This window comes from Chiloscyllium punctatum, chromosome 24, assembly GCF_047496795.1.
Source record: "Chiloscyllium punctatum isolate Juve2018m chromosome 24, sChiPun1.3, whole genome shotgun sequence".
In the NCBI taxonomy this organism is placed as follows: Eukaryota; Metazoa; Chordata; class Chondrichthyes; order Orectolobiformes; family Hemiscylliidae; genus Chiloscyllium; species Chiloscyllium punctatum.
Genome location: NC_092762.1, coordinates 71,531,284 through 71,553,146, shown reverse-complemented (window position 1 = coordinate 71,553,146; position 21,863 = coordinate 71,531,284). Strand labels below are relative to the sequence as shown.

Below are 21,863 nucleotides of genomic sequence, written 5' to 3'. Positions count from 1 at the left end.
AAGTGAACCTAGCATCCATCGTAGGGAAAATGCTGGAGTCCATTATTAAGGAAGAAATAGTGTGACATATTTAACATAATTAAATGGTTTTGTGAAAAGGGACAAATTTTCTAGAGTCCTTTAACTAGATAAAATTTGATAAGGGGAAACCAGTAAATGTAGTGTATTTGGATTTTTACTTAGAACATGTAAAAGACATTTGGGAAGGTACATGAATGGGAAAGGTTTACATGGATATAGGCTAAAGGCAGACAAATGGGACAGGTTTAGCTTGGGGAATTTGGTCGACATGGACTGGTTAGTCCAAAGACCCTATGAGGAACCACATAAAAGGTTATTACTCACAGTATTGGGGATAATGTATTAGCACGGATTGAGGACTGTTTGATACATGGACAACAGAGATTTGGGATTAATAGGTCTTTTTCTGCTTGGAAATTCACAACTAATTGTGTGCCACAAAGATCAGTCCGAGGGCCTCGATTACTTACTATCTATATTAATGACTTGGAGGGCAGGGCAGAGTGTAATACGTCCAGATTTGTGAATGATACAAAAATAGGTAGGAGAGCATGTTGTGATGAGGATATAAAGACTCTGGAAGGGGATATAGATAGACTGAGTGAGTGGGCAAACTGACTTGAGGGAAATGGTTTGAAAGCCTGTGGTAAAAATGGCTTTTGAGGAGGATTTCAAAGGAAGACAGGGAAACAGAGAGGCAGAAGGTTGTTGAATGACACAGGATGGTGAGAAGCCATTCAACCTATCATACCTGTTCCAGCAGTTTGGCAGAGTTGTTAAACTCTTTCCTCCCTGATCCTGAAGGATAAACAAATTGAACAAGACTACTAAGGGCTATGTAGCCAACACTGGGGCAAAATGACTGTTTCCAGCACTGATGGTCAAATCTTTGGCACATTTGCATGACATTCTTTTATTCCCCTTCAAAGGCATTAATTCAATGGACAGAAGTAGGCTAATGTCTGATTAAAATAACAAGAGAGAACTGTCACACCATTTGCAAATTGTTCAGCTGCTAATTTCTAGGCTGTGTATTATTCCAGATTCTTGAAACTTTCAGATATAGATTTATTTTAGGAACTGCTTAAATTACATTTCAAGCAGGTACAATGGAAACATCCAAAACATTTCAAACTTAAATTATCACTGAAATCAATATACATATGAAATACAATCTAAACAGAGACAAGAGAGTTTCAAACAATTCATGTGTGTGTGTAATGGATTGGCACAAGAGGATCACATGTAGTATGAATTGTAGGTAATGCATTAAAACAATAATTAAGGCGGAGGCACCAACTTAACAAATTGAATATAATAATTTAATGGAAGAATGCCAACTTGACTATGTTGTGTGTGAGAATGATTATGACAAGGTTCTAGTAGGTTTGAATTAATGCAATAAAATCAGACTGCTACAAGGCATGATTAAGTGGGAAGTCAAAGTAATTGAAATAATTAGTCCTTCATATATGTTTGCCAATGATTGTAAGTGTTGATATTGCAACTCTGTAGAAGAAGGATGATCTGAATTATGTAATCATGGGAAGTTAATGTTCTGTTTCCAGTAAAGTGCACAGTCTTGGGAGACTCGGCATAATTTGGGATATATTCTTCATATAGCTAATTTCAATTGAATGTGTTTATTGCACCATCCATGGTCGTCAAGAGGGGCAGTTTTATCTGAGGGGAAAATGAATTCTTTCTCGGTGAGGTGTGATTTTAAATTATTCTCTTCTCAGTGACATATCAGTGCTCTGATGCAGGATGATAAATGTTCATTTGATGGCATTGTTACGCAGGTGAAATCAGGTTCTGGAAATCATCAGTGCCCTTAATGAGCTGTTGAAGAATTAAATTCAACCTATTGTCTTTGAGAGAGTATCTTTAACCATTACCGTAACATAGTAGTTACTTCCTGCAGATTTTGTTGCTCATTCCCATTTGATGCTTTAGGTTGTCTGTCAAATTGCTGACATCTAACTCTCAAAGATGATTTTATTGTGACTGATGAGCAAAACAAACAAGATGTAGTTAAGGAAGGAGAAGAAGCTTGTTTGGATAAACAGCGCTACACAGTTTTGTATCGATTTCCCAGGGGCAGTCCGCACCATGGATGACTATCTATACAACCTGTGCAACGTTCTTCATTAATATCAATGAAAAACGATACTTGGGCAATGCAGATGGCATCTACAAAACTGCTTGCCTCAAGGGAAGCAAAACAGGTCTGCCAAGTGAAGTGGCAAGAACAAGTTGCTCCTTCAAAAAATGCTAAATATTTTGCTAGAGAATATCTATGTAAACTAAAGTATATTTTAATAATTAATCATAATCTATCAGCATTTTGTTACAACACTAATATCATCCTTCAGTCATTAATAAATGTGGCCAAATATTTCTCATGTTTGTTATTGCGTTGACAATTTTAATTACATGTCATTTTAATAGAAACGTCCTACACATTTAACATAGGCAAGTACACTTGAATTAGAATAGCATAGTGCACATAAATCCAAACATTTTCAGTTCAGGAACCCTTAAGCTTACATTACACCTGTATTGATAAAATGTATTTGCTTTAACATCATTCACAGAAAAATAATTGTAACAAAAGTAATTCATATAAGGTTTGAATTTGGCTGTTACATTTGTAGATCAGCTATTTTTTTTCATGTCGAGAAGGTTAATTCTTGACTGCTGTAATGAATGATGTAGATATGAGGCCTACTGGTAACTTCATGCACTGGACTCCTTTGGGGAATCCTAGTCTTGAGAGCAATGCACACCCTAAGTTCCTTCAGAGGGTAAGTTTGCCCATTTTAGATGGTTCACCTTAGAGGAGAGTGATGTCCAGGCATCAATTGAAAGCAGCATCGGCAGTGACCACTGGCAGAAATGCCCTGTCCGAAATTAGGAAGACAATTTCTGGGGAGGGGGAGGAAAGCAAGTAAGATACATCTATGACTGTAACCTATCAAGCAAATACAAAATTTTGTTCCAGAAACACGCTGGCTTGTTGTGTTGATCGGAAATCTGGTTCTGCATAACTGTGCCCACCACCTTTAAATCCACTGAAAATAATACATGGAACCATAACAAGTTGTTTTCACAGTGTGTTAGCATCCTGTTTATTTTGTTTTTCCAATCCACAAAGACTGCTCAGTCACTGGAGAAGTAAAGGTTAAGACTATTTAAACTCATCCACTTTAGATCTATTTTTGTGAGCTGATTGTTTTTTATTGTGACTTTAGCTTATTTCTAATTTTGTTTGCAGTCCATCATAAATCCACTGCCACAAACAGCTCTGACAAGCCACTCAGTTAACCCCAGCTCAGCCTTGCCTGGGGATACATTCAATTCATCAGTTAATACTACCTTTGTTGACGCAAATGTTCCTACACCTGCTGATTCTGGAGAAAGTAGCGTGGTAAGTAAAATTACATAGCATTAAATAGAATCTACAGCACAGAAATAGGTCATTTGGCCCAACTGGTCTATACCAGTGTTAGTATTCCACAAGGGCTGTGTTGCACATTAATTACCACTTCCCAGCCTGCCCCTGTCTCCCTCTATCCCGTATTCCCTCATATATGCATCAAGCTTCTCCTTAAATCCATCAATGCTACCTGCTTCAACCACTCCATGTTGTAAGCAACTCCACATTCTCATTACTCCTAATTTCTTTGTTTGATCAGCTAGTGGTTATGTCATGTTTCTATTCCATTGTTTGGGTTTTCCCCACAAGTAAAAATAGTTCTTTTTCAACATCCTTTGTATCAAACCCTTCTAAATTTTAAAGACCTACTTCAGACCTCTTCTTTTAAAGAGAAAAGAACCCAACCTGCTCAATTATTTCTTTATAAATAGCACTCACTCTGTTTTGGAAACAAATTGGCATGAGTGTTATTCTCCACAACTTTAACAGCCGTATTGTAGTGTCAGGACCAGAACTACACACAACAATCTACAAAATTCACTGCTGTAACTTGCCAAGGGTTCTTCGACAGTACTTGCTGAGGTCTCCTGCTGAGAAGTTCAAGGGCAGCAAGGACATGGGAACAACACCATCTCCAGGTTCTCCTCCAAGTTGCACACCACCCTGACTTTGAAAAACATTGCTGTTACTTCAAACGTGCTGTCAGAATACTGGAACTCTCTGTCTAGCAACACTGCGGGAATACTCTCAGTACACCACCGTCTTTATCAAGGGCAATTAGGCATTGGGCAATAAATGCTGACCCATATTCTGTAAATAAGAATTGTGTGGTCTTACCAAGGTTCGACATAAATTTGAGGTTACCATCTTGCTACTAAATTCTCTCCCAACTTGGCTTGTATATCATTGTTGAGAGTGTGGTGCTAGAAAAGGTCAGGCAAGCCAGGCAGCATCCGAGGAGCAGGAGAATCGACGTTTCGGGCAAGAGCCCTTCATCAGGAATGAGGCTGATTGTATGTTATTGTGCCGAGAGAGGTTGAGGGGGAGATTCACTTAAGGTTTTGAAACTAATCAAAACATTCAATGGAGTACCTTTTACCTGGAATAAGAAAACACAAGCTTCAAATCTGAGCTAGACTCTTCAGGTCTGAAATCAAGAAATGTTAATGGAAATGTGTAATTTGATCCCCCTAAATGTTTACGGATGCAGGATTTTCAGGATCAAGGTTGACAGATTTATTGAGAATATTTATGGATACAGATCAAGGCAGGTAAATAAGGTTGAGGTAAAGATCAGCAATGTTCTGATTCAATGATGTCACAGACTTGAGGGGCTGAGTGGTCTCCTCCTGTTTGTATGCTCCTAGAAATAAATCCAAGTATTTCATCAGAACTCTCACGGCCTCCTCAACTTCTGTTGCTATCTTTGTGATTTTTGTACCTGTACTTCAAGATCTCTTTGCTCATCTACCCAGTTTATTTTAGAGTCATAGAGTCATAGAGATGCATAGCACAGAAACAGACCCTTCGATCCAACTTGTCCATGCCAACCAGATATCAACCTAATCTAGTCCCATTTGCCAGCACTTGGCCCATATCCCTCTAACCTCTTCCTGTTCATAAACCCATCCTGATGCCATTTAAATGCTGTAATTGTACCTGTCCCCACCACTTCCTCTGGCAGCTCATTCCATACATGCACCACCCTCTGCGTGTAAAAATACCTCTTAGATCCCTTTTTATATTTTTCCCCTCTCACCCTAAACCAGACTCCCCACACCAGGGAAAAGACCTTGTCTATTTATCCTATCCATGCCCCTCATGATTTTATAAATCTCTGTAAGGTCACCCTTCAACCTTCCATCCTTCAGAGTAAACAGCCCCAGCCTATACAACCTCTCCCTATGCTCAAATCCTCCAACCCTGGCATCATCCTTGTAAATCTTTTCTGAGCATCCTTCTGATACGAAGGAGACCAGAATTGCACACAATATTCTAAAAATGGCCTAACCAGTGCCCTGTACAATCACAACATGACTTTCCAACTCCTATACTCAATGCTCTGACTAATAAAGGAAAGCATACCAAATGCCTTCTTCACTATCCTATCTACCTGTGACTCCACTTTCAAGGAGCTATGAACCTGCACCCCAAGGTCTCTTTGTTCAGCAGCGCTCCCTAGGACCTTACCATTAAGTGTAGAAGTCCTGCTAAGATTTGTTTTGCCAAAATGCAGCATCTTGCATTTATCTAAATTAAAATCCATCTGCCTCTCCTCAGCCCATTGGCCCATCAGATCAAGATCCTGTTGTAATCTGAGGTACTTCTTCACTGTCCACTACACCTCCAATTTTGGTATCGTCTGCAAACTTACTAAGTATATCTCCTATGTTTATATCCACATGACTTACATAAATGATAAAAAGCAGTGGACCTAGCACTGATCCTTGTGGCACAGGTCTCAAGTCTTTCCTGCCAAGGCATGGTTCCTCCTTATTCTACCTCCCTGAACTGCCTCATACTTCTCTATGTTGGATTCATCTAGACATTTATCTGTCAACTTTGCAAGCCTTCCTTATGTTCCTCTGTTTTGGTGTTGTCTTCTACATTATTACCGATACTCCGAATTTGATGTAATTTGCAAATTTCAACATGATACCTTCATAGTTAAATTCAGAGTTGAAGTTGCTTATGTGTAGAATAAACACAAAGGCCTGAGTACACATAACTGTGAAAAAAAAACACACCCCTTCTGCTACCATAAATGCAAAACTTTCCTTAAGTCCTCAACAATTGTCTGTCACTTGGCCATCTTTTAATCCATTCTGCTTTCTGAGCCTTGACTCCACACACCCTGACCATTGTTACAATGTGAAACTTGTCAAGGACCTTCTAAAAGCTCATGTATGCAGTATTCAGTACATCATCCTTGTCTTCTCGTCGTTTAATATACAAAGAATTCCTTATGTTTCATTATTTATGACCCTCCCTTTTATTTCCAGTTTATTATTTATTATATTTTTTTATCTCTATAGATGTTTCATTAGTTTGCCTTTTAACAAACATTCTTGAATCTTTCTAATTACTGATATTAAGCTAACTGGCTTGTATTTCCCTGGACTCAACCCCATCTCTCTTTTTGAAACTGAGGATTATATTTTCTCTTTGCCAGTCCACTGACCCAATTATTTTCACTGTTGTTTTTACTTGCTAGCACTTTGTTCTCTCCTCCCAGTGCCTTTTAGAATCTTTAAGTACGCAATACCTGTAACTCCTTTCTATCTTAATTGTTGGAATAGCTCTCTTGACCTCGTCTTCTGTCATTCATTCCTCTTTGGTAATCTTTTCAGTGAGAACTAAGATAAAATTTATATTTGGTTTTCTTGCCATTTCAGTATCATCTCATGTAGGGATAACTTGCTCATTTCATAGTGGCTACTCTGTGTTACTTATGTGCCTAAAGAGTACTTTACAATTTCTTTTTATATTTCTTTGATACTTTTAGTTGTGTGATAAACAAGAAAATACTTTTTTATTTGCTTGCAAGCCTTTGAAAATTTTACTCTGTAGCAAAAGACTGGCAGCATAAAATCAACTTGTTCCATTAGATTCAGTCATTTCCTTTAAACAGACTTGCCTGAAATAAAGGGAGGTATACATAGGTTGAAGTGTCACCAGCCGTGATTCCAAACTTAGACTTGCTTTGTGCTCATTTGTTCTATGCTTCAGCATCTCTCTTTTGCCTGAAGTCACCACAGGACAAACTGTCAGAGTGAATTTGCAAATATCGTCAGTGATGTTTGTATGTTTTTTTTTTGCCAGACTGAAGGTCTAGCTGGGAGTACCAAAGGCGGCAGCAGCAGCAGCAATGCCATTGAAGCTGTGACAGCTCCCAACCAAGGCCCGGTGCTCCAGTTCTTCACAAAGCTGCGGAGAAATGCCAGCTTAGAATCTGCAAGCCCTTACTTTAAGATCAAGAAATGGAAGTTTGAAACCAGCCAGCGAGCACTGAGCCTTGATACGAGAGGTAAGGTCATGGCAAAACCAGCAATTAATGTTAACCTATCTTCCTTTGATATTTGCAGGTCCAATAGAAAGTCAAAGCTCCCTTAACAAAAAGAGATTGGTCTTGGTATTTTATTTATCATAGAAACTGTTGCAAAAACTGTTGAAATAAGGACCTTAGCAGTCAATCTGAAAATATTGCATTATTTTGTTGTGTCTTGCAAATTTACTTTGCTACAAACCTTTTTTAAGTTCTATAGGCATTTTGAGCTTTTTATAGCACAGTTCCTCTTTGCTGACTCTTGCATTTATTATTTTAAAGGAAACTGGGCTCACCATCACATGTTCAAGGGCAATGAGGGATGGGCAATTCCTGCTGACCTTGCCCGCAGTGCTCACACCATCAAAGAATTAAAAAGAACAGGAGTTTGATTTAATTTTCATGTGTAGCAACGTCCCGCAGCAATAGTTCGAAACAAAGACAGAAGTTACTGGAGAGATTCAGCAAGTCTGGCAGCAACTGTGGAGAGGAAGCAAAGTCAGCATATTGTGTCTGGGTTTCTCCAACAATTTTGGTTCTTGGTTCAGATTTCCAGTATCCACAGTTTTTTGTGCTTTATTAGGGCTGGCACAGTGGCTCAGTGGTTAGCACTGCTGCCTCACAGCACCAGGGACCCAGGTTTAATTCCAGCCTTGGGCGACTGTCTGTGTGGAGTCTGCACATTCTCCCCGTGTCTGCGTGGGTTTCCTCCGGGTGCTCTGGTTTCCTCTTACGGTCCAAAGATGTGCAGGTCAGGTGAATTGCCCATAGTATTAGGTGCATTAGTCAGAGGGAAATGGGTCTTGGTGGGTTACTCTGCAGAGGGTCAGTGTGGACTTGTTGGGCTGAAGGGCCTGGAGGGAATCTAATGTAATCCACTGCAATGGTTTGTTTCTGCTAGGTTATTTCTCTGATATGTGAATTGGTGAGACTACTGGCCTGGTCCACTGTTATACCTGTCTTAGGTTGGAAGTGATTTTAATGAAGTGTATAGCACCTTGTAGAATCAAAACTCAGAAACGTCCCTTTCATTCAAAACCATACACCCAGTTGTACAGCCCAGTATCATAAAGTGGTGTAAATTCCCAAAATTCCTTCTCATTTATATTCTTTCAAGTGAAAACTGGCTAACAGCCTTTGTGTGGTGTTTCCCAAATAAATCTGCAGAAATAAAATTCAAAGCCATGTAATGACACCTCTGAAAACTTAAACGGTTATTCTTGAAACAAAGTGTGAAAGAGATATTCAGTGATTATCGGATATTGTCCATTAAGTTTGTGTTTGTGTGTTGCTAACAACTGCAGTGATGTGTTCAGCCAGCCATTGGGAATTCATGAATTGGTGTGAATTATGTTTGATGAACTCATGTTGCAAGAGGATTCCAATATATCTCGCTGGTAACAATGCTTTGTATTCACTGATTAAAAACTGGAGAAAAATTATATGAATAGATGAAGGGAATCCAGAGGTGATGAATTAATTGTGGTTGAAGTGGTTAGATTGTATTTCCTGGTCTTTAAAGCTGGAAATAATGATTTCGAAACCACCAATGGCAGCTTTATAGAATAAAGAGCCCAGCTGTGTCAGTAGACGTTAATTGTGCATATTTTGCAAGATGGTGTTTTTGTCTGTGATAGAGAGAGGAGAAGGAAGGAGACGACATTGACCTCATTATTGTCCGCAACCTCAAAAGAGCTTCGGATAAGCCCTCATGCAAAAATAAACTTTATTTTCGTTCTTCAATGATTTCAGTTGTTTGCCATACATTAGCTATAATACCTTTCCACAAGAATGTTATCAAATTATGATCTTAATAGAGGTAATGTACTTTTGTTTAATTTTAGAATTAAAGGCTTTAATGTACTGACATAAAATCAGGAAGGAACATTTTTTAAGTTGGCGTTTACAAACCATTTGGTGCAACCAGTCTGTGCTGCTTTGCTGGAGACTCTTCCCAATTTTTCAGTCTGAACCTAGCATGGGAACCATCTCGAACATAGGACATTGAACAGGACAGTACAGTACAGGCCCTTCAACACTCAATCTTGTGATGACCTTTTATCCTACTCTAAGATCAGACTAACCTACGTACCCTTCATTGTACTATCATCATGTGCCTATCCAAGAGTTGTTTAAATGTCCCGAATGTATCTGACTCTACCAGCACTGCTGGCAATGCATTCCATGCACCCACCACTCTGTGTATAAAGAACCGACCTCTGACAACTCCCCTAAGTCTTCCTCCAATTACCTTAAAATTATTCCCCATCATGATAAACATCTCCGCCATGGGAAAAGGCTGTCCACTCTATCTATGCCATTCAACATCTTGTACACCTTTATCAAGTCACTTGTCATCCTTCTTAGATCCAATGAGAAAAGCCTCCCTCAATCTTTCTTCATTGGACATGTCCTTCAATCCAGGCAGCATCCTGATAAATCTCTGCACCCTGTCTAAAGCTACATCTTTCCTATAATCAGCCGACCAGACCTGAGTAAAGTATTCCAAGTCTGGTCTAAGAAGGGCTTTATAGAGCTGCATAACCTCGCAGCTCTTAAACTCAACCTCTCTGCTAATGAAAGCCAAAACATGCCATATGCCTTCTTGACAATCCTATCAACTTGGGTGGCAACTTTGAGGGATCTATACACATGGACCCCAAGATTCTTCTGTTCCTCCACAGTGCCAAGAATCCTGCCTCTAACCCTGTATTCTGCATTCAAATTCGACCTTCCAAAATTAATCACTTCACACTTTTCCAGGTTGAACTCCATCTGCCTCTTCTCAGCCCAGTTCTGCATCCTGTTAATGTCCCATTGCAACCTACAACAGCCCTCCACGTTATCCATCCCTGTTACTTCTGCACCTTTCTGTAACCTGCTTCCCAATCTGCTCCTCTGTAACTCTGTTGCTATTGGGAGAACCTGTAGAAAACTCTCAATAAAATCTATTTTGCCTTTACCTCCAGATGCTTCTCTGTATCAGAGTAATCATTGATGTATTTAATCTTGCTCTCACATTTTTCTCAGTTTCTTCCCTTGTTGGATTTCTTGATTGCATCACACTCCTCCATTTCCTCTGTTCCTTGGTAAAAGTACTAAAGTTTTTGGATCTTTCAAGTTCACTGAATGGTGAACAAGCATTATCCGCTGACCACAAAGTCTCAAATATTCACGATATAATTCTATCGAATCTTCACGATAGGATATCCTTCCTATAATGGGATGCTACTAGATGCATTGCTGAACCTTTGTAAATCAGTCAGGTGAGGAATTAAATCCATCTCACTGATCCATGACAAAGATGCTTAGCCCTCCAACATTCTGCATCATTGCTTAGTCAGATTTACTTACCTACTGATCAGTGTTATTCATTGTCCTGAGCTCGAATAACTGGAAACTAAAGGAATCATCCTAAAAGAAATAAACAAAATTCTGTGCTTCAGGAAACCATTCTTACTTATTCAGTCAGTTTTTCAAATTTCAATATTAATTTCTATGTCCTTATTACAATGTGTTGTGAATCATAAAAGGAAAGAATTAAACATGAGATCAAACATCAAGCTCTCATAACCTGTCGATGAGGTATTTCTTGCAGGTATGATCCAATTTTCCATCAACAAAATAACTCTCCACTGATAGTAACTTGCCATTTCTCATCAGGAAATTCTTTGTGATTGATCTGGGTGCATTGGTGAAGCTATTGAACCTTTAGACTTCTGCATATACATAGATTGAAAACTGTTTGCTTGACCAAATCTTGATTTTAGCTGAAAATGTGTTGCTGGAAAAGCGCAGCAGGTCAGGCAGCATCCAAGGAACAGGAGAATCGACATTTCGGGCATAAGCCCTTCTTCAGGAAGAAGAAGGGCTTATGCCTGAAACGTTGATTCTCCTGCTCCTTGGATGCTGCCTGACCTGCTGCGCTTTTCCAGCAACACATTTTCAGCTCTGATCTCCAGCATCTGCAGTCCTCACTTTCTCCTCAAATCTTGATTTTAAGCAAGATCAGTGTACTTCTCATTTTTCTTTTTGCCCATGGATAATAGGATTTGGGAAGGCTAAGAAACCATGGCACATGAAAGTTTTTTTTAGTGTAGACAGTGCTTTAGAGATAAAAGTGAAATAAAAGATCACTTAAAATAATAGCAACAAAAAGAATGATAAAGTCTAGGTAAATAACATATTGCAATTGTTATCTAAAGTCTAAAAGACAGAAGACAGAAATAATCTCCTACGTAACCAAAATAGTGCCAGAACCTTGATTCCAGAAGTCATGTTCCTGAACCCAGCAACAATTGCTTTCACTGGGGGAGGAGGGAACAAGGGCAGTTTATATTTTGCATACTTCCTGTCTTCTATGTGTTAACCACTCCTCAATATATGTAGATGTATTACCTCTAAGAGTACCAAGAGTTCCTGTCTTATGCAATCTCTTATGTAGTACCTTATTGAATGTGTTCTAGAACTCAAATTACATTACATCTACTCATTCCTCATCAGGAACACTATTTGTTATATTCTCAAAGAACTCTAGCAAATTTGTCAATCATAATTTCTCTTCACAAAACCATATTGACTCTGGTCAATTACGTGAAATGTTACTAAATGCTCAGCTATCCTTCCTTAAAAATGGACTTGAGCCACCAATGGATGAATCTATCTGGGCTATAGCTTCCTGCTTTCTATTTCCGTCTTGAACAGGAGCATCATATAAGCATTTTCCAATCTGTTGAAACCCTCCTGAATCGAGTCAGTTATGTAATATTTCAACCAGTGCCTCTACTATCTCTGCAACCTCTCTTTTAAATTCCTTGAACACAGATAATCTGGTCCTGGCTTTTCTGCCTTTAGTTGCATTAGTTTGTCAAATACGTTGTCCCTCATGATAGAAACTTCATAAGACCTCTCCTCCCAATAGCACCTTGCATATCTGATATCTTTGTGATGGTTGCTGTGCCCTCCATCTTGAAGATTAATGCAAAATATTTGTTTAAATTATCCCCCATTTCCCAATGATTGATTCCCCAGTCATATCCTCTGAGGTTACACACCAACACTTTAGCTACTCTCTTCCTTTTTATATACAAGTACGAGTTCTTGCTATTTGTTTTTATATTTCTTTCCAATTTACTTTCATAATCAATGTTTTCTCTTTTTATTAACCTTTTAGTCATTCATTACTGGTTCCTCAGAAAAGAAACCAACTCCCAGGCCTACCACTAACTTTCACTGCTCTGCACATTTTAATTTTTGATTGGAAATCTCCTTGACCATCATTGTTAACCATGGATAGGTCATCCTTTTCATCAGGTCCTTTTTAACTAAAATAACATTTTGTGGAGTGGTAAGAAATATCTGCTTAAATCTTTGCCATTGCCGTGTGTCTGTTTTCCAAGGTTGCTTTTGACATTCATTTTTCTTTGAAGAAAAGAAGAAATTAATAAAATAGTATGCAATATGCAAGGAGTCAATAAATAGAATAGAGCTTCAACTACACAAAAAATACAAATGCTACAAGCACAAAACAAATCAAGAAAACAATGTAGGATCGCAATGCATAAACACATGGATGTAATTTGAAAGCTGGCAAACTGCTTTACTTTCCATTTCCCCAAGCATACCAAATATTTTCCTGTTTATTTAGTGAATAGAAGTTTCCAGACCTACTGGAACTAATAGTTTTTATAGTTCTACTGGTATCAACTTGGGTCAGTTAGTAGAACATTTATCAATGTGACAGATGGAGTTGTGATTTAAAGCTCCGTGAACTTTAGAATGTAATATAGACCTACCTGGTTAATGTATAACTGAGTGATTGGGTTTAGCTGTATCTTTCAGGTCAGATGTTGAACTATAACCCTGTTTGCAAGTCTGTTTCTTTTACTCGTTTATTACTGGCAAGGTCAGCATTTTATTACCTGCCCGTAATTGCCCTTGAAAGGTTGGTGGTCAGTCATCTTCTTGAACCAAGATATGGATGGGTTAGATACACTATTGTCATTACTTAATGAATGATTTTTATCACTTGTACTCTACAATGTAAAATACAGTGAAAAAGCTTCAACTGTCACCACAATCCACGCCATTTGAATATTTTAAGAATAAAATGATTAAGCTGAAAGAAAGTCTATCCTCATTCTGCCGCCTCCAACTGACCAATGACACCTGCACTGCCACCCCTCTGCCACCTGTGCCAGACCCAACAATATCAGAGTCACCACTCTTCAGGCATCACTGGGTCCACGTCGCCAACAGGCCACCAACGCTGGGTCCTGTGCAGGAACCACATTCTCTCTGCTACCAAGAGCCCCTGCCTCCACTGTTGCTCCCACCATGCCTTACCCATAACCAGGAGACCCCAGCTCTGGGTTGAGAACAACCAGGAGCTGCTGCGACTGCCAGGCCTAAACCAGGAGTCCTTACTCTGCACCTACCAGAACCCAGAGGCCCTGGCTCTGCTTCCGCCGCCACCTTGACGATGCCTGGAGTCATCAATCTGGGCCTCCCGCAACCAGGAGTCCTTGGCTCCACTGCCAGGCCATGTTGCCGCCTCGCCAAGAGACTCGTTCCAGCTGCCTTCCTCTGCAATGATACCTTCTCCACTGCCACCAACAGGAAGAAGGTGAAGAAAAAATAAACGGAAGAAAACAAAAAGTGTAAAGAAAGAAAAGATACAACAGTCAGTCTAGTGCTGATGGGCCCAGGAACTTGAACACTGACTTTGTTGCCGGCGCTGCCATCTTAGATGAACAAGTTTCAGGATTTTGACCTTCTGCCGATGAAGGAGCGGTCATGTCAGGATGGTGCAAGACCTGATTAGAATTTTGCATAATGCCCCCTTGTAGCTGCAACACTTGCTCTAATAGGTAGAGGTCACATTTTGGGAAGGGGCTAGTGAAAACGCCCTAATATTCAAAGAAAAACGGAGAATAACATCCAGTGTCTTAGCCAGTGGTTCGTTCTCAGCCAATGGCTTCAAAATATGATCCAATCACCAATTAGTTTGATTTTGTGCTATTTTCCTGTGTAATAATTCACAATATTTGTCCACATGGCAGTGAGCGTTATAAATTGCTTTAGGACATCTTGCTGACATGATCATGCGATATATATAATTAAGTTCTTTTTCTTCATATTTTTCTACAGGTTCTACAGGTTTTTTACATTCTTACACAATGTAGCTTAGACATAAGTTAGTAAAGTCATAGAGTGCTGAACAGTATTGCAGTCTTTATAAGACTTAGAAGATAATGTACCATTAGATACTGTTTGTTAAACATCTTTTGATCTTGCAGGTTTTAAGTGTGCTTGGTGAGTTACCGTTAATTATATTTTAATTATATTAGCTTGTATGCAGATGGTGCTTAATAATTTGGCATTCCCTTCAGACCAAATTGATAAAAACAAACTAAAACTGTGGCAGTTGGGTGTTTTGAAGAGAATGCTTTGTATTGTATAACTTTGTAAATAATTATATAAAGGTATAAAATTTGACTTCAGTTCTATCCTTCACTAACTGGCTTTTTGGAATAGAACTGTTATGGCCATATTAGGAAAAATTATAATACTACCAGGAGGAATAGCATCAATTTTACAGATTTGGAACACTGGTAATATTTTGGACAATTCTGGTAGGCACTGTATAAAATACACGGAAATCACACATGTTCTTAAACTCGTTTTACTGACATCTGAAAAGGATATCATATTTATTTCGCAAAATATTAGATACTCATGGCCTGCAGAGAAAGATTATTGATATTCATAGTATACTTAATAGTGAAAGATGCTTAATTTGCAAACACAATGTAGCAGTGAGAGCAATAATAAGAGATCAATCTACTAGAATATTGTTCAAATATCCAACTTCAATCAAATTTGTAATGTAAAATTGTAATGTAAGCATAATTGACCTCCTGGTGTGATTTGTACTGGCGTGCTCAACTCAGTTATTTGCTTCTGTAATATTTCCAACATCACATTGATTCCTGTAATGCAGGATCTTTTAAATCTTTTATTTATAATCCATTTCAGTGACTGAATGGACACACAGATTCACTTTCTGGTATATATTAAAAACAAATGTATTGAATTGTAGCTAAATCATATTAACTTAACAATTATTTTAGTGCAAAATCAAAACAGCCTCTTGCCACCATCCATTTCACAAAAGGTCAGTTGGGTCATGTTTACGTCCTGTCGGCTGGATTACCGTACTCTAGTGCCAGTGAGTTGAAAATGGGAGGTGCACATTGGCATACTCTGCCTTCCTCTTACCATCCACCCAGGCCAAGTGGCACTGATGTTTTACCGGGTGGGGGGGTGACATTGTACAACATTCCCCCCAGTCGGCCAATGGAGATCCTCAAGTGGATAATCGTTGGAAGGTCCAATCCTGCCACCACTAGTTCTTTAACTAGTGGCGGAGAGTCCCACGCTGAGAATCAAGTCACTCTCAGGCATACCCTAGTTCTCCCTCTTCTTCTGTAGCACTCATCGGGCTGCTGGCAGGCAAGAGAATACCTCTCTTTAAGGGGTTATTTGGAAGGACCCATCAAGGTATTAACCATGGTTCATCTATCCTATTGCGTCTCAAAAACTAATTGACACCTCCCCCCAACCCCCACCCACAGCACCTCACACAGGGCCTGCCAACTTGCCACCCAGAGAGATTTCTGGTTCACTATTTGGGGCTGGATCCAGTAGAAGAGGCCACCCTGTGCTGAATACATTAATTGTCAGTGCCACTACATGTGGTGAGTGCTACTGAAAAAGAGAGAGAACTAGGAACTACCTCAAGATGGAGTTGACTATGACGGCCTCCTTCTTCAATCCGTAATTTAAAAATAGACAAAGTACAGTGAGGGGCCTCATTGTGGAAATAGTCCTCCAGAAGAGTACCTATAGTCTCTCTTGAACATGTGAGCATTGCAGCCCTCTGGTCCTGCCAATGAATTCAGCCACTCGTGACCTGCCAACCTCCCAGTGGGCGGCTGCATGTACAATGTTATTGGATCGCCAATAGGTTGGCTTTGGTGATGCTCAGAAAGTTGTGGGAAAATTGCCCTTGGTTGGGGTCTTAGTTGGATATTATTGCCTGCTGGCTTAGTGGAGAGGATGCTGAGTACTGTACCAATGTGTCCCGGGGAAGTGGTCCACAGGCAGTGGACCAGTGTCATGGAGGCATGAGATGGGATGTCTCTGCTTTCCTGGCAATGCCTTCCAAACCCATCTCTGCAGATCTTGGAGAATTCAGACCCTTGTTGTAATAAGTGGCTGTGCATTTGCAGCACAGTGAGTCATTGGATCACTGTGGTATGCCTTGCTTTAAGCTAATTCTTCCATATATTTGGCCTTCATCTCAGAAACATCTCCTCATGGACAAAGAGGAGCATTGGCAGCCTCGAAAGGCCAGGTCCATTAAGCATGTATGGTATGGTCACAGAGCAATTTCCTAGACCTGAATAAGGAAGAAAAAAAATGGTTATCCATTTGAGAGAAGGGCAGCTTCATGCACATCTGTAAACTGATTGTTTTCCTTGTCCCTTGGTTTAAGAACAGCAGTTCATATATTATCTCAAACCTTATTGCCTTAACCAATAATCCCTTCACCCTTCCACAACAGTAATAGCCCTTCAGTTCACAACTGAAGACTTGAAACAGAAAATTTTAATCAGCCAGTCTTGGGGATAAAGACAAGATAATCTTCTATGTTTAGTGATGGAGGAGAAGGATGGAGAGTTAAAGCAGCATGGACAAAACCCAAAGCTGCGTCTCTATCACATCATCACTGAGATTAAACTGTTTGTTACAGCTAGCGTCAGCTGCATGCAATTTTGCTTATATACTGCCATAGATCATTGTATTACTGCGTGAAAATAAACTCCTGTTATTGACTGATGTCTATTATATACAAGTCTTGTGTGATAATAATACACCACATCCAGAAAACCATTGATATTGTTGGTGACAGGAGATGCCTGTTAGTTTTTATAAATCTGGTTCTCCTTGCTGTCTGTGGATAACAGAAGGTTGCTAGCAGAAGGTATTTTCTAGAGTCCTTAAGGGGCCTTAGCAAGGCATGTTATAGAAAGGCAGAAAATCTAGCATTTCTATACTCACTGCTAGTGCACTGTATATGAAAAATGGAAGAACACTACAATAGAAAACTATCCTGTTTGTGGACAGTTCATGAGATGTGGGTGCCTCTGGCTAGCTTATTGCCCAGAAGGCAGTTAAGAATCAACCATATTGCTATGGCTTTCAAGTCAAATGTAGGCCAGACCAGGCAAGGATAGTAGAGGAAATTAAAAGACATGAGTGAACCAGATGCATTTTTTTTACAACAATTGACAACGGTTGCCATTGGGTTAGCTTTTAATTCCAGGTTTTTGATTTATTCAAACTTTATCCTCTGCCTTGGTGGGATTCAAACACATGTCCCCAGGACAATGGTCTGGCATTCTTGGATTGCTACTCTAGTGAAAGTATTACTCCACAACCACCACCACCTCTCTCTATTTGGTGAAGGAACTCTGGAGAATTGCAGCACTGAACCATCAAGGTCTTTACAGGCAAGAACCAGTTCACATAACCTGGCCTTTATTGATCTCAAGGGAAGGCCAGGATTGGCCTGAAGATCCTTCATTGTAACAAGACTGCTGTTAGCCTGAATACAGGCCTTCGTCTGTCTGAAATTCTGAAGTTTCTATCATCTTTTTTCTCAATCTGTTGCAATTTCAGAAATATTCACATTCTCCTTCCAACAGCCAAACAAAATCCAAATTTGACTAATAATTCACCTCTGTTACCTTTATTTCTATTCAAATCATATCTGTCTCTGAACCCTCAAGCACATCATCACATGCGCTTTGATCAATGCTCACTGCAGCCCTGAATTCTTTTTCAGTCGGTACCTCTGAAATTTTCTGAAACAGAAATTTTCTAGGACTCGATTCTCTAATCAAGTTGGTGCAGTCTTGTGCCCTCAAATCTCATCCTGTCATCAGGACTGAGCTGCCAGTTTATAAACGCCACTGAAAAATAGGGCAAGATAATGAAGTGAAAATCCTAAATTAAGGGAAAGCATTAAAGTGGTTTTGTGTTTGAATACAGAACAGGCATTTGGAGGAAAGTCCGGGCATTGAAGTCTTATTTGGGCAGCAAGTCTATCAAGTCACATAGCTACTCTGGGGTTTACTGGATGCAGAGTCTCAACAGAGCTGGATTCAAGTCAGCTCAAAAGGAATAAGACAAATGACACAAATGTATTGCAGTTTTGCTTTGTTATTAGCCCCGTTACACTCCACCTTTCAAGATTGATTAATGTCTGCTACTCTGTTCACATCAATGAAGTTGTTAATCATAGTTCTAATTAAATTTAAGAGCTTTTGAGCTGGCTGGGTACAGGTCAATAATGGACTCTAAAACTGACATTTGTTGGTAACAGGAAACATGCTTACTGCCCGCTAACTACCAGCACACTAAATGTGATCTGAAGGGAACTGTCAGTTTCACAGGATATATCATTGCCCTGGTGCATCACCTCAATGAGCACAGGAGACACCTGGCTGACAGAATTACATATGTCCTGTATATTTTGTCTCTCTGGTTAGAATGGACTTCCGCACAAACAAAGTTTGTTTATTATAGGTAATCAGACTGGTTGATAGGCAATACTAATAAATACTCGTCTCACATTTCCACATGGGCCACATAGTCTAAGATTGACTTATTGGATCAGCAATGCACAGAGGTCTCGAGGTTGCTGAGAAATTGAAATCAATAAACCTGGTAAATTACAGTAGTCCCCCCTGTACTTGTGGGGGATACGTTCCAAGACCTACTGCGGAAGCCCGAAACCACGGATCGGAGCGAACTCATTCATTTAAATGGGAAATTTACCATCCCCCTTCCCTGCTTCTGGAATCTTCCCTGTAATATGTTTGGGCCGTGGTAAACTGCGGATAACTGAAACCGCAGAAAACAATTCTGAAGATACGGCGGTCGCCCTGTATATGTTGAAACGTATGGCGTTGGAAAAGCACAGCAGGTCAGGCAGCATCTGAGGAGTAGGAGAATTAACATTTTGGGCATTAGCCCTTCATCAATTACATGTTGGCACCATCAACAATTAGCATACTCCAGTTGTACACCAGGGTGCTCAGGGAGGTATTATTTCTGCTCAGGATCTAATTTGAACTTTGAATAAAACACATTTGAATGGATTAACTTCCTTGGCACTTTTCTTTACCACTGTAGCTAATATCTTTGCCCTAAATATAACTCCCTGCAGGAGTTATTGCTGATTTTAGATTAAATACATCAGCTGTGCATTGCAAAAAAGTGCATGGAAGAAATAAAATAAACCTCTTAATCAATTCTATCTCAACTTTTCACTGGTTTTATACACCTTTAGTTATACGTTTGGAAGAATAGTTGTGCTATAATTCAGAACCCTGCATTGATTGGTCCACGGATAGGAGTTCAACTCTCACCACTGCAATTTAAATTAAGTTATTTCAATAAATCTGGAATTAAAAGACGAGTCTCAATAATGATTGTGAAAATATCAGATTGCTACGCAAACCCAACTGGTTCACAATTGTGCTTTTCAGGTAGAAAATGTGCCGTTCTTAACTAGTCTGCCCGATATCTGAGTCAAGACCCACAGCAATGTGATTAACTCATAGCTGCCCTCTGAAATAGCCAAGCAAGTTACTCATTTAAAAGGATTGACAGTACTGTAAATTATGTGATTCCCAAAGGATGCCCACATTCATGAGTCAATAAAAAGAAATGCAGAGCTCAAAGTCTTCCTTTTTTCCCCTCATGACACCACTTTTTTTTTGATTCTCTCTTTTTGGCTTTATTTTCTTGATTCATTGCTCAATTTTCACACAGTTACTAAACTTCCCCTATGATATTGAACACCCAGCTGTTCCGTGTAGAACTAGTTTGTAAAGAGATAATTCATAAATCTGTCTCCAGTTTCAAAGAAAGGCACATAATTTAAAAATATTCCTATTACTACACAATCATTTTTTAACAGATACAATGCAAACTATGACAGAAGCCAATAGAAAACTTAAATAAAAGAGATTAGGCATTAATTCAACTGTTTCTACAACCATGGGAGACTGGTTAGCAAGGTTAGATCTCACAGAATACAGGGAGAACTGGCCATTTGGATATGGAACTGGCTCAAAGGTAGAAGACAGAGGGTGGTGGTGGAGGGTTGTTTTTCAGACTGGAGGCCTGTGACCAGTGGAGTTCCACAACGATTGGTGCTGGGTCCTCTACTTTTTTTCATTTACATAAATGATTTGGATGCGAGTATAAGAGGTACAGTTAGTAAGTTTGCAGGTGACAGCAAAATTGGAAGTGTACTGGACAGCGAAGAAGGTTAGCGCTGAAAAATGTGTTGCTGGAAAAGTGCAGCAGATCAGGCAGCATCAAAGGAGCAGGAGAATCGATGTTTTGGGCATAAGCCCTTCTTCAGGAATCAAAGCTGAAGAAGGGCTTATGCCCGAAAATTCGATTCTCCTGCTCCTTTGATGCTGCCTGACCTGCTACGCTTTTCCAGCAAGACATTTTTCAGCTCTGATCTCCAGCATCTGCAGTCCTCACTTTCTCCCAGCGAAGAATGTTACCTCAGATTACAACAGGATGAGAAGTGGCAGATGGAGTTTAATTCAGATAAATGTGAGGTACTGCATTTTGGGAAAGCAAATCTTGGCAGGACTTATACATTTAATGGTAAGGTTCTAGGGAGTGTTGCTGAACAAAGAGACCTTGGAGTGCAGGTTCATAACTCCTTGAAAGTGGAGTCGCAGGTAGATAGGATAGTGAAGAAGGCATTCGGTATGCTTTCCATTATTGGTCAGAGTATTGAGTACAGGGGTTGGGAGGTCATGTTGCAGCTGTACAGGACATTGGTTAGGCCACTGTTGGAATATAGCATGCAATTCCGGTCTCCTTCCTATCGGAAAGATGTTGTGAAACCGGAAAGGGTTCAGAAAAGATTTACAAGGATGTTGCCAGGGTTGCAGGATTTGAGCTATAGGGAGAGGCTGAACAGGCTGGGGCTGTTTTCCCTGGAGCGTCAGAGGCTGAGGAGTGACCGTATAGAGGTTTAAAAGTTATGAGAGGCATGGATAGGGTAAATAGGCAAAGTCTTTTCCCTGGGGTCGGGAGTCCAGAACTAGAGGGCATAGGTTTAGGGTGAGAGGGGAAGGATATAAAAGAGACTTAAGGGGCAACTTTTTCACACAGAGGGTGGTACGTGTATGGAATGAGCTGCCAGAGGAAGTGGTGGAGGCTGATACAATTGCAACATTTAAAAGGCATTTGGAT

At 39.8% G+C, this 21,863-nt stretch overlaps 1 protein-coding gene across 7 annotated transcripts in view; it reads left to right on the top strand.

The window, feature by feature from the left end:
* The window catches only part of cbarpb (CACN subunit beta associated regulatory protein b), a 199,607-nt gene that overhangs the window by 151,250 nt on the left and 26,494 nt on the right, over positions 1 to 21,863 (top strand). For 6 of the 7 annotated variants that reach the window (XM_072594162.1, XM_072594163.1, XM_072594169.1 and 3 more), the window contains 2 exons: positions 3,299 to 3,451; positions 7,283 to 7,487. In XM_072594162.1, the coding sequence (XP_072450263.1) occupies positions 3,299 to 3,451; positions 7,283 to 7,487 (358 nt within the window). The remainder of the gene's footprint in view (positions 1 to 3,298; positions 3,452 to 7,282; positions 7,488 to 21,863) is intronic. The other variant, XM_072594166.1, reaches the window with a different exon arrangement.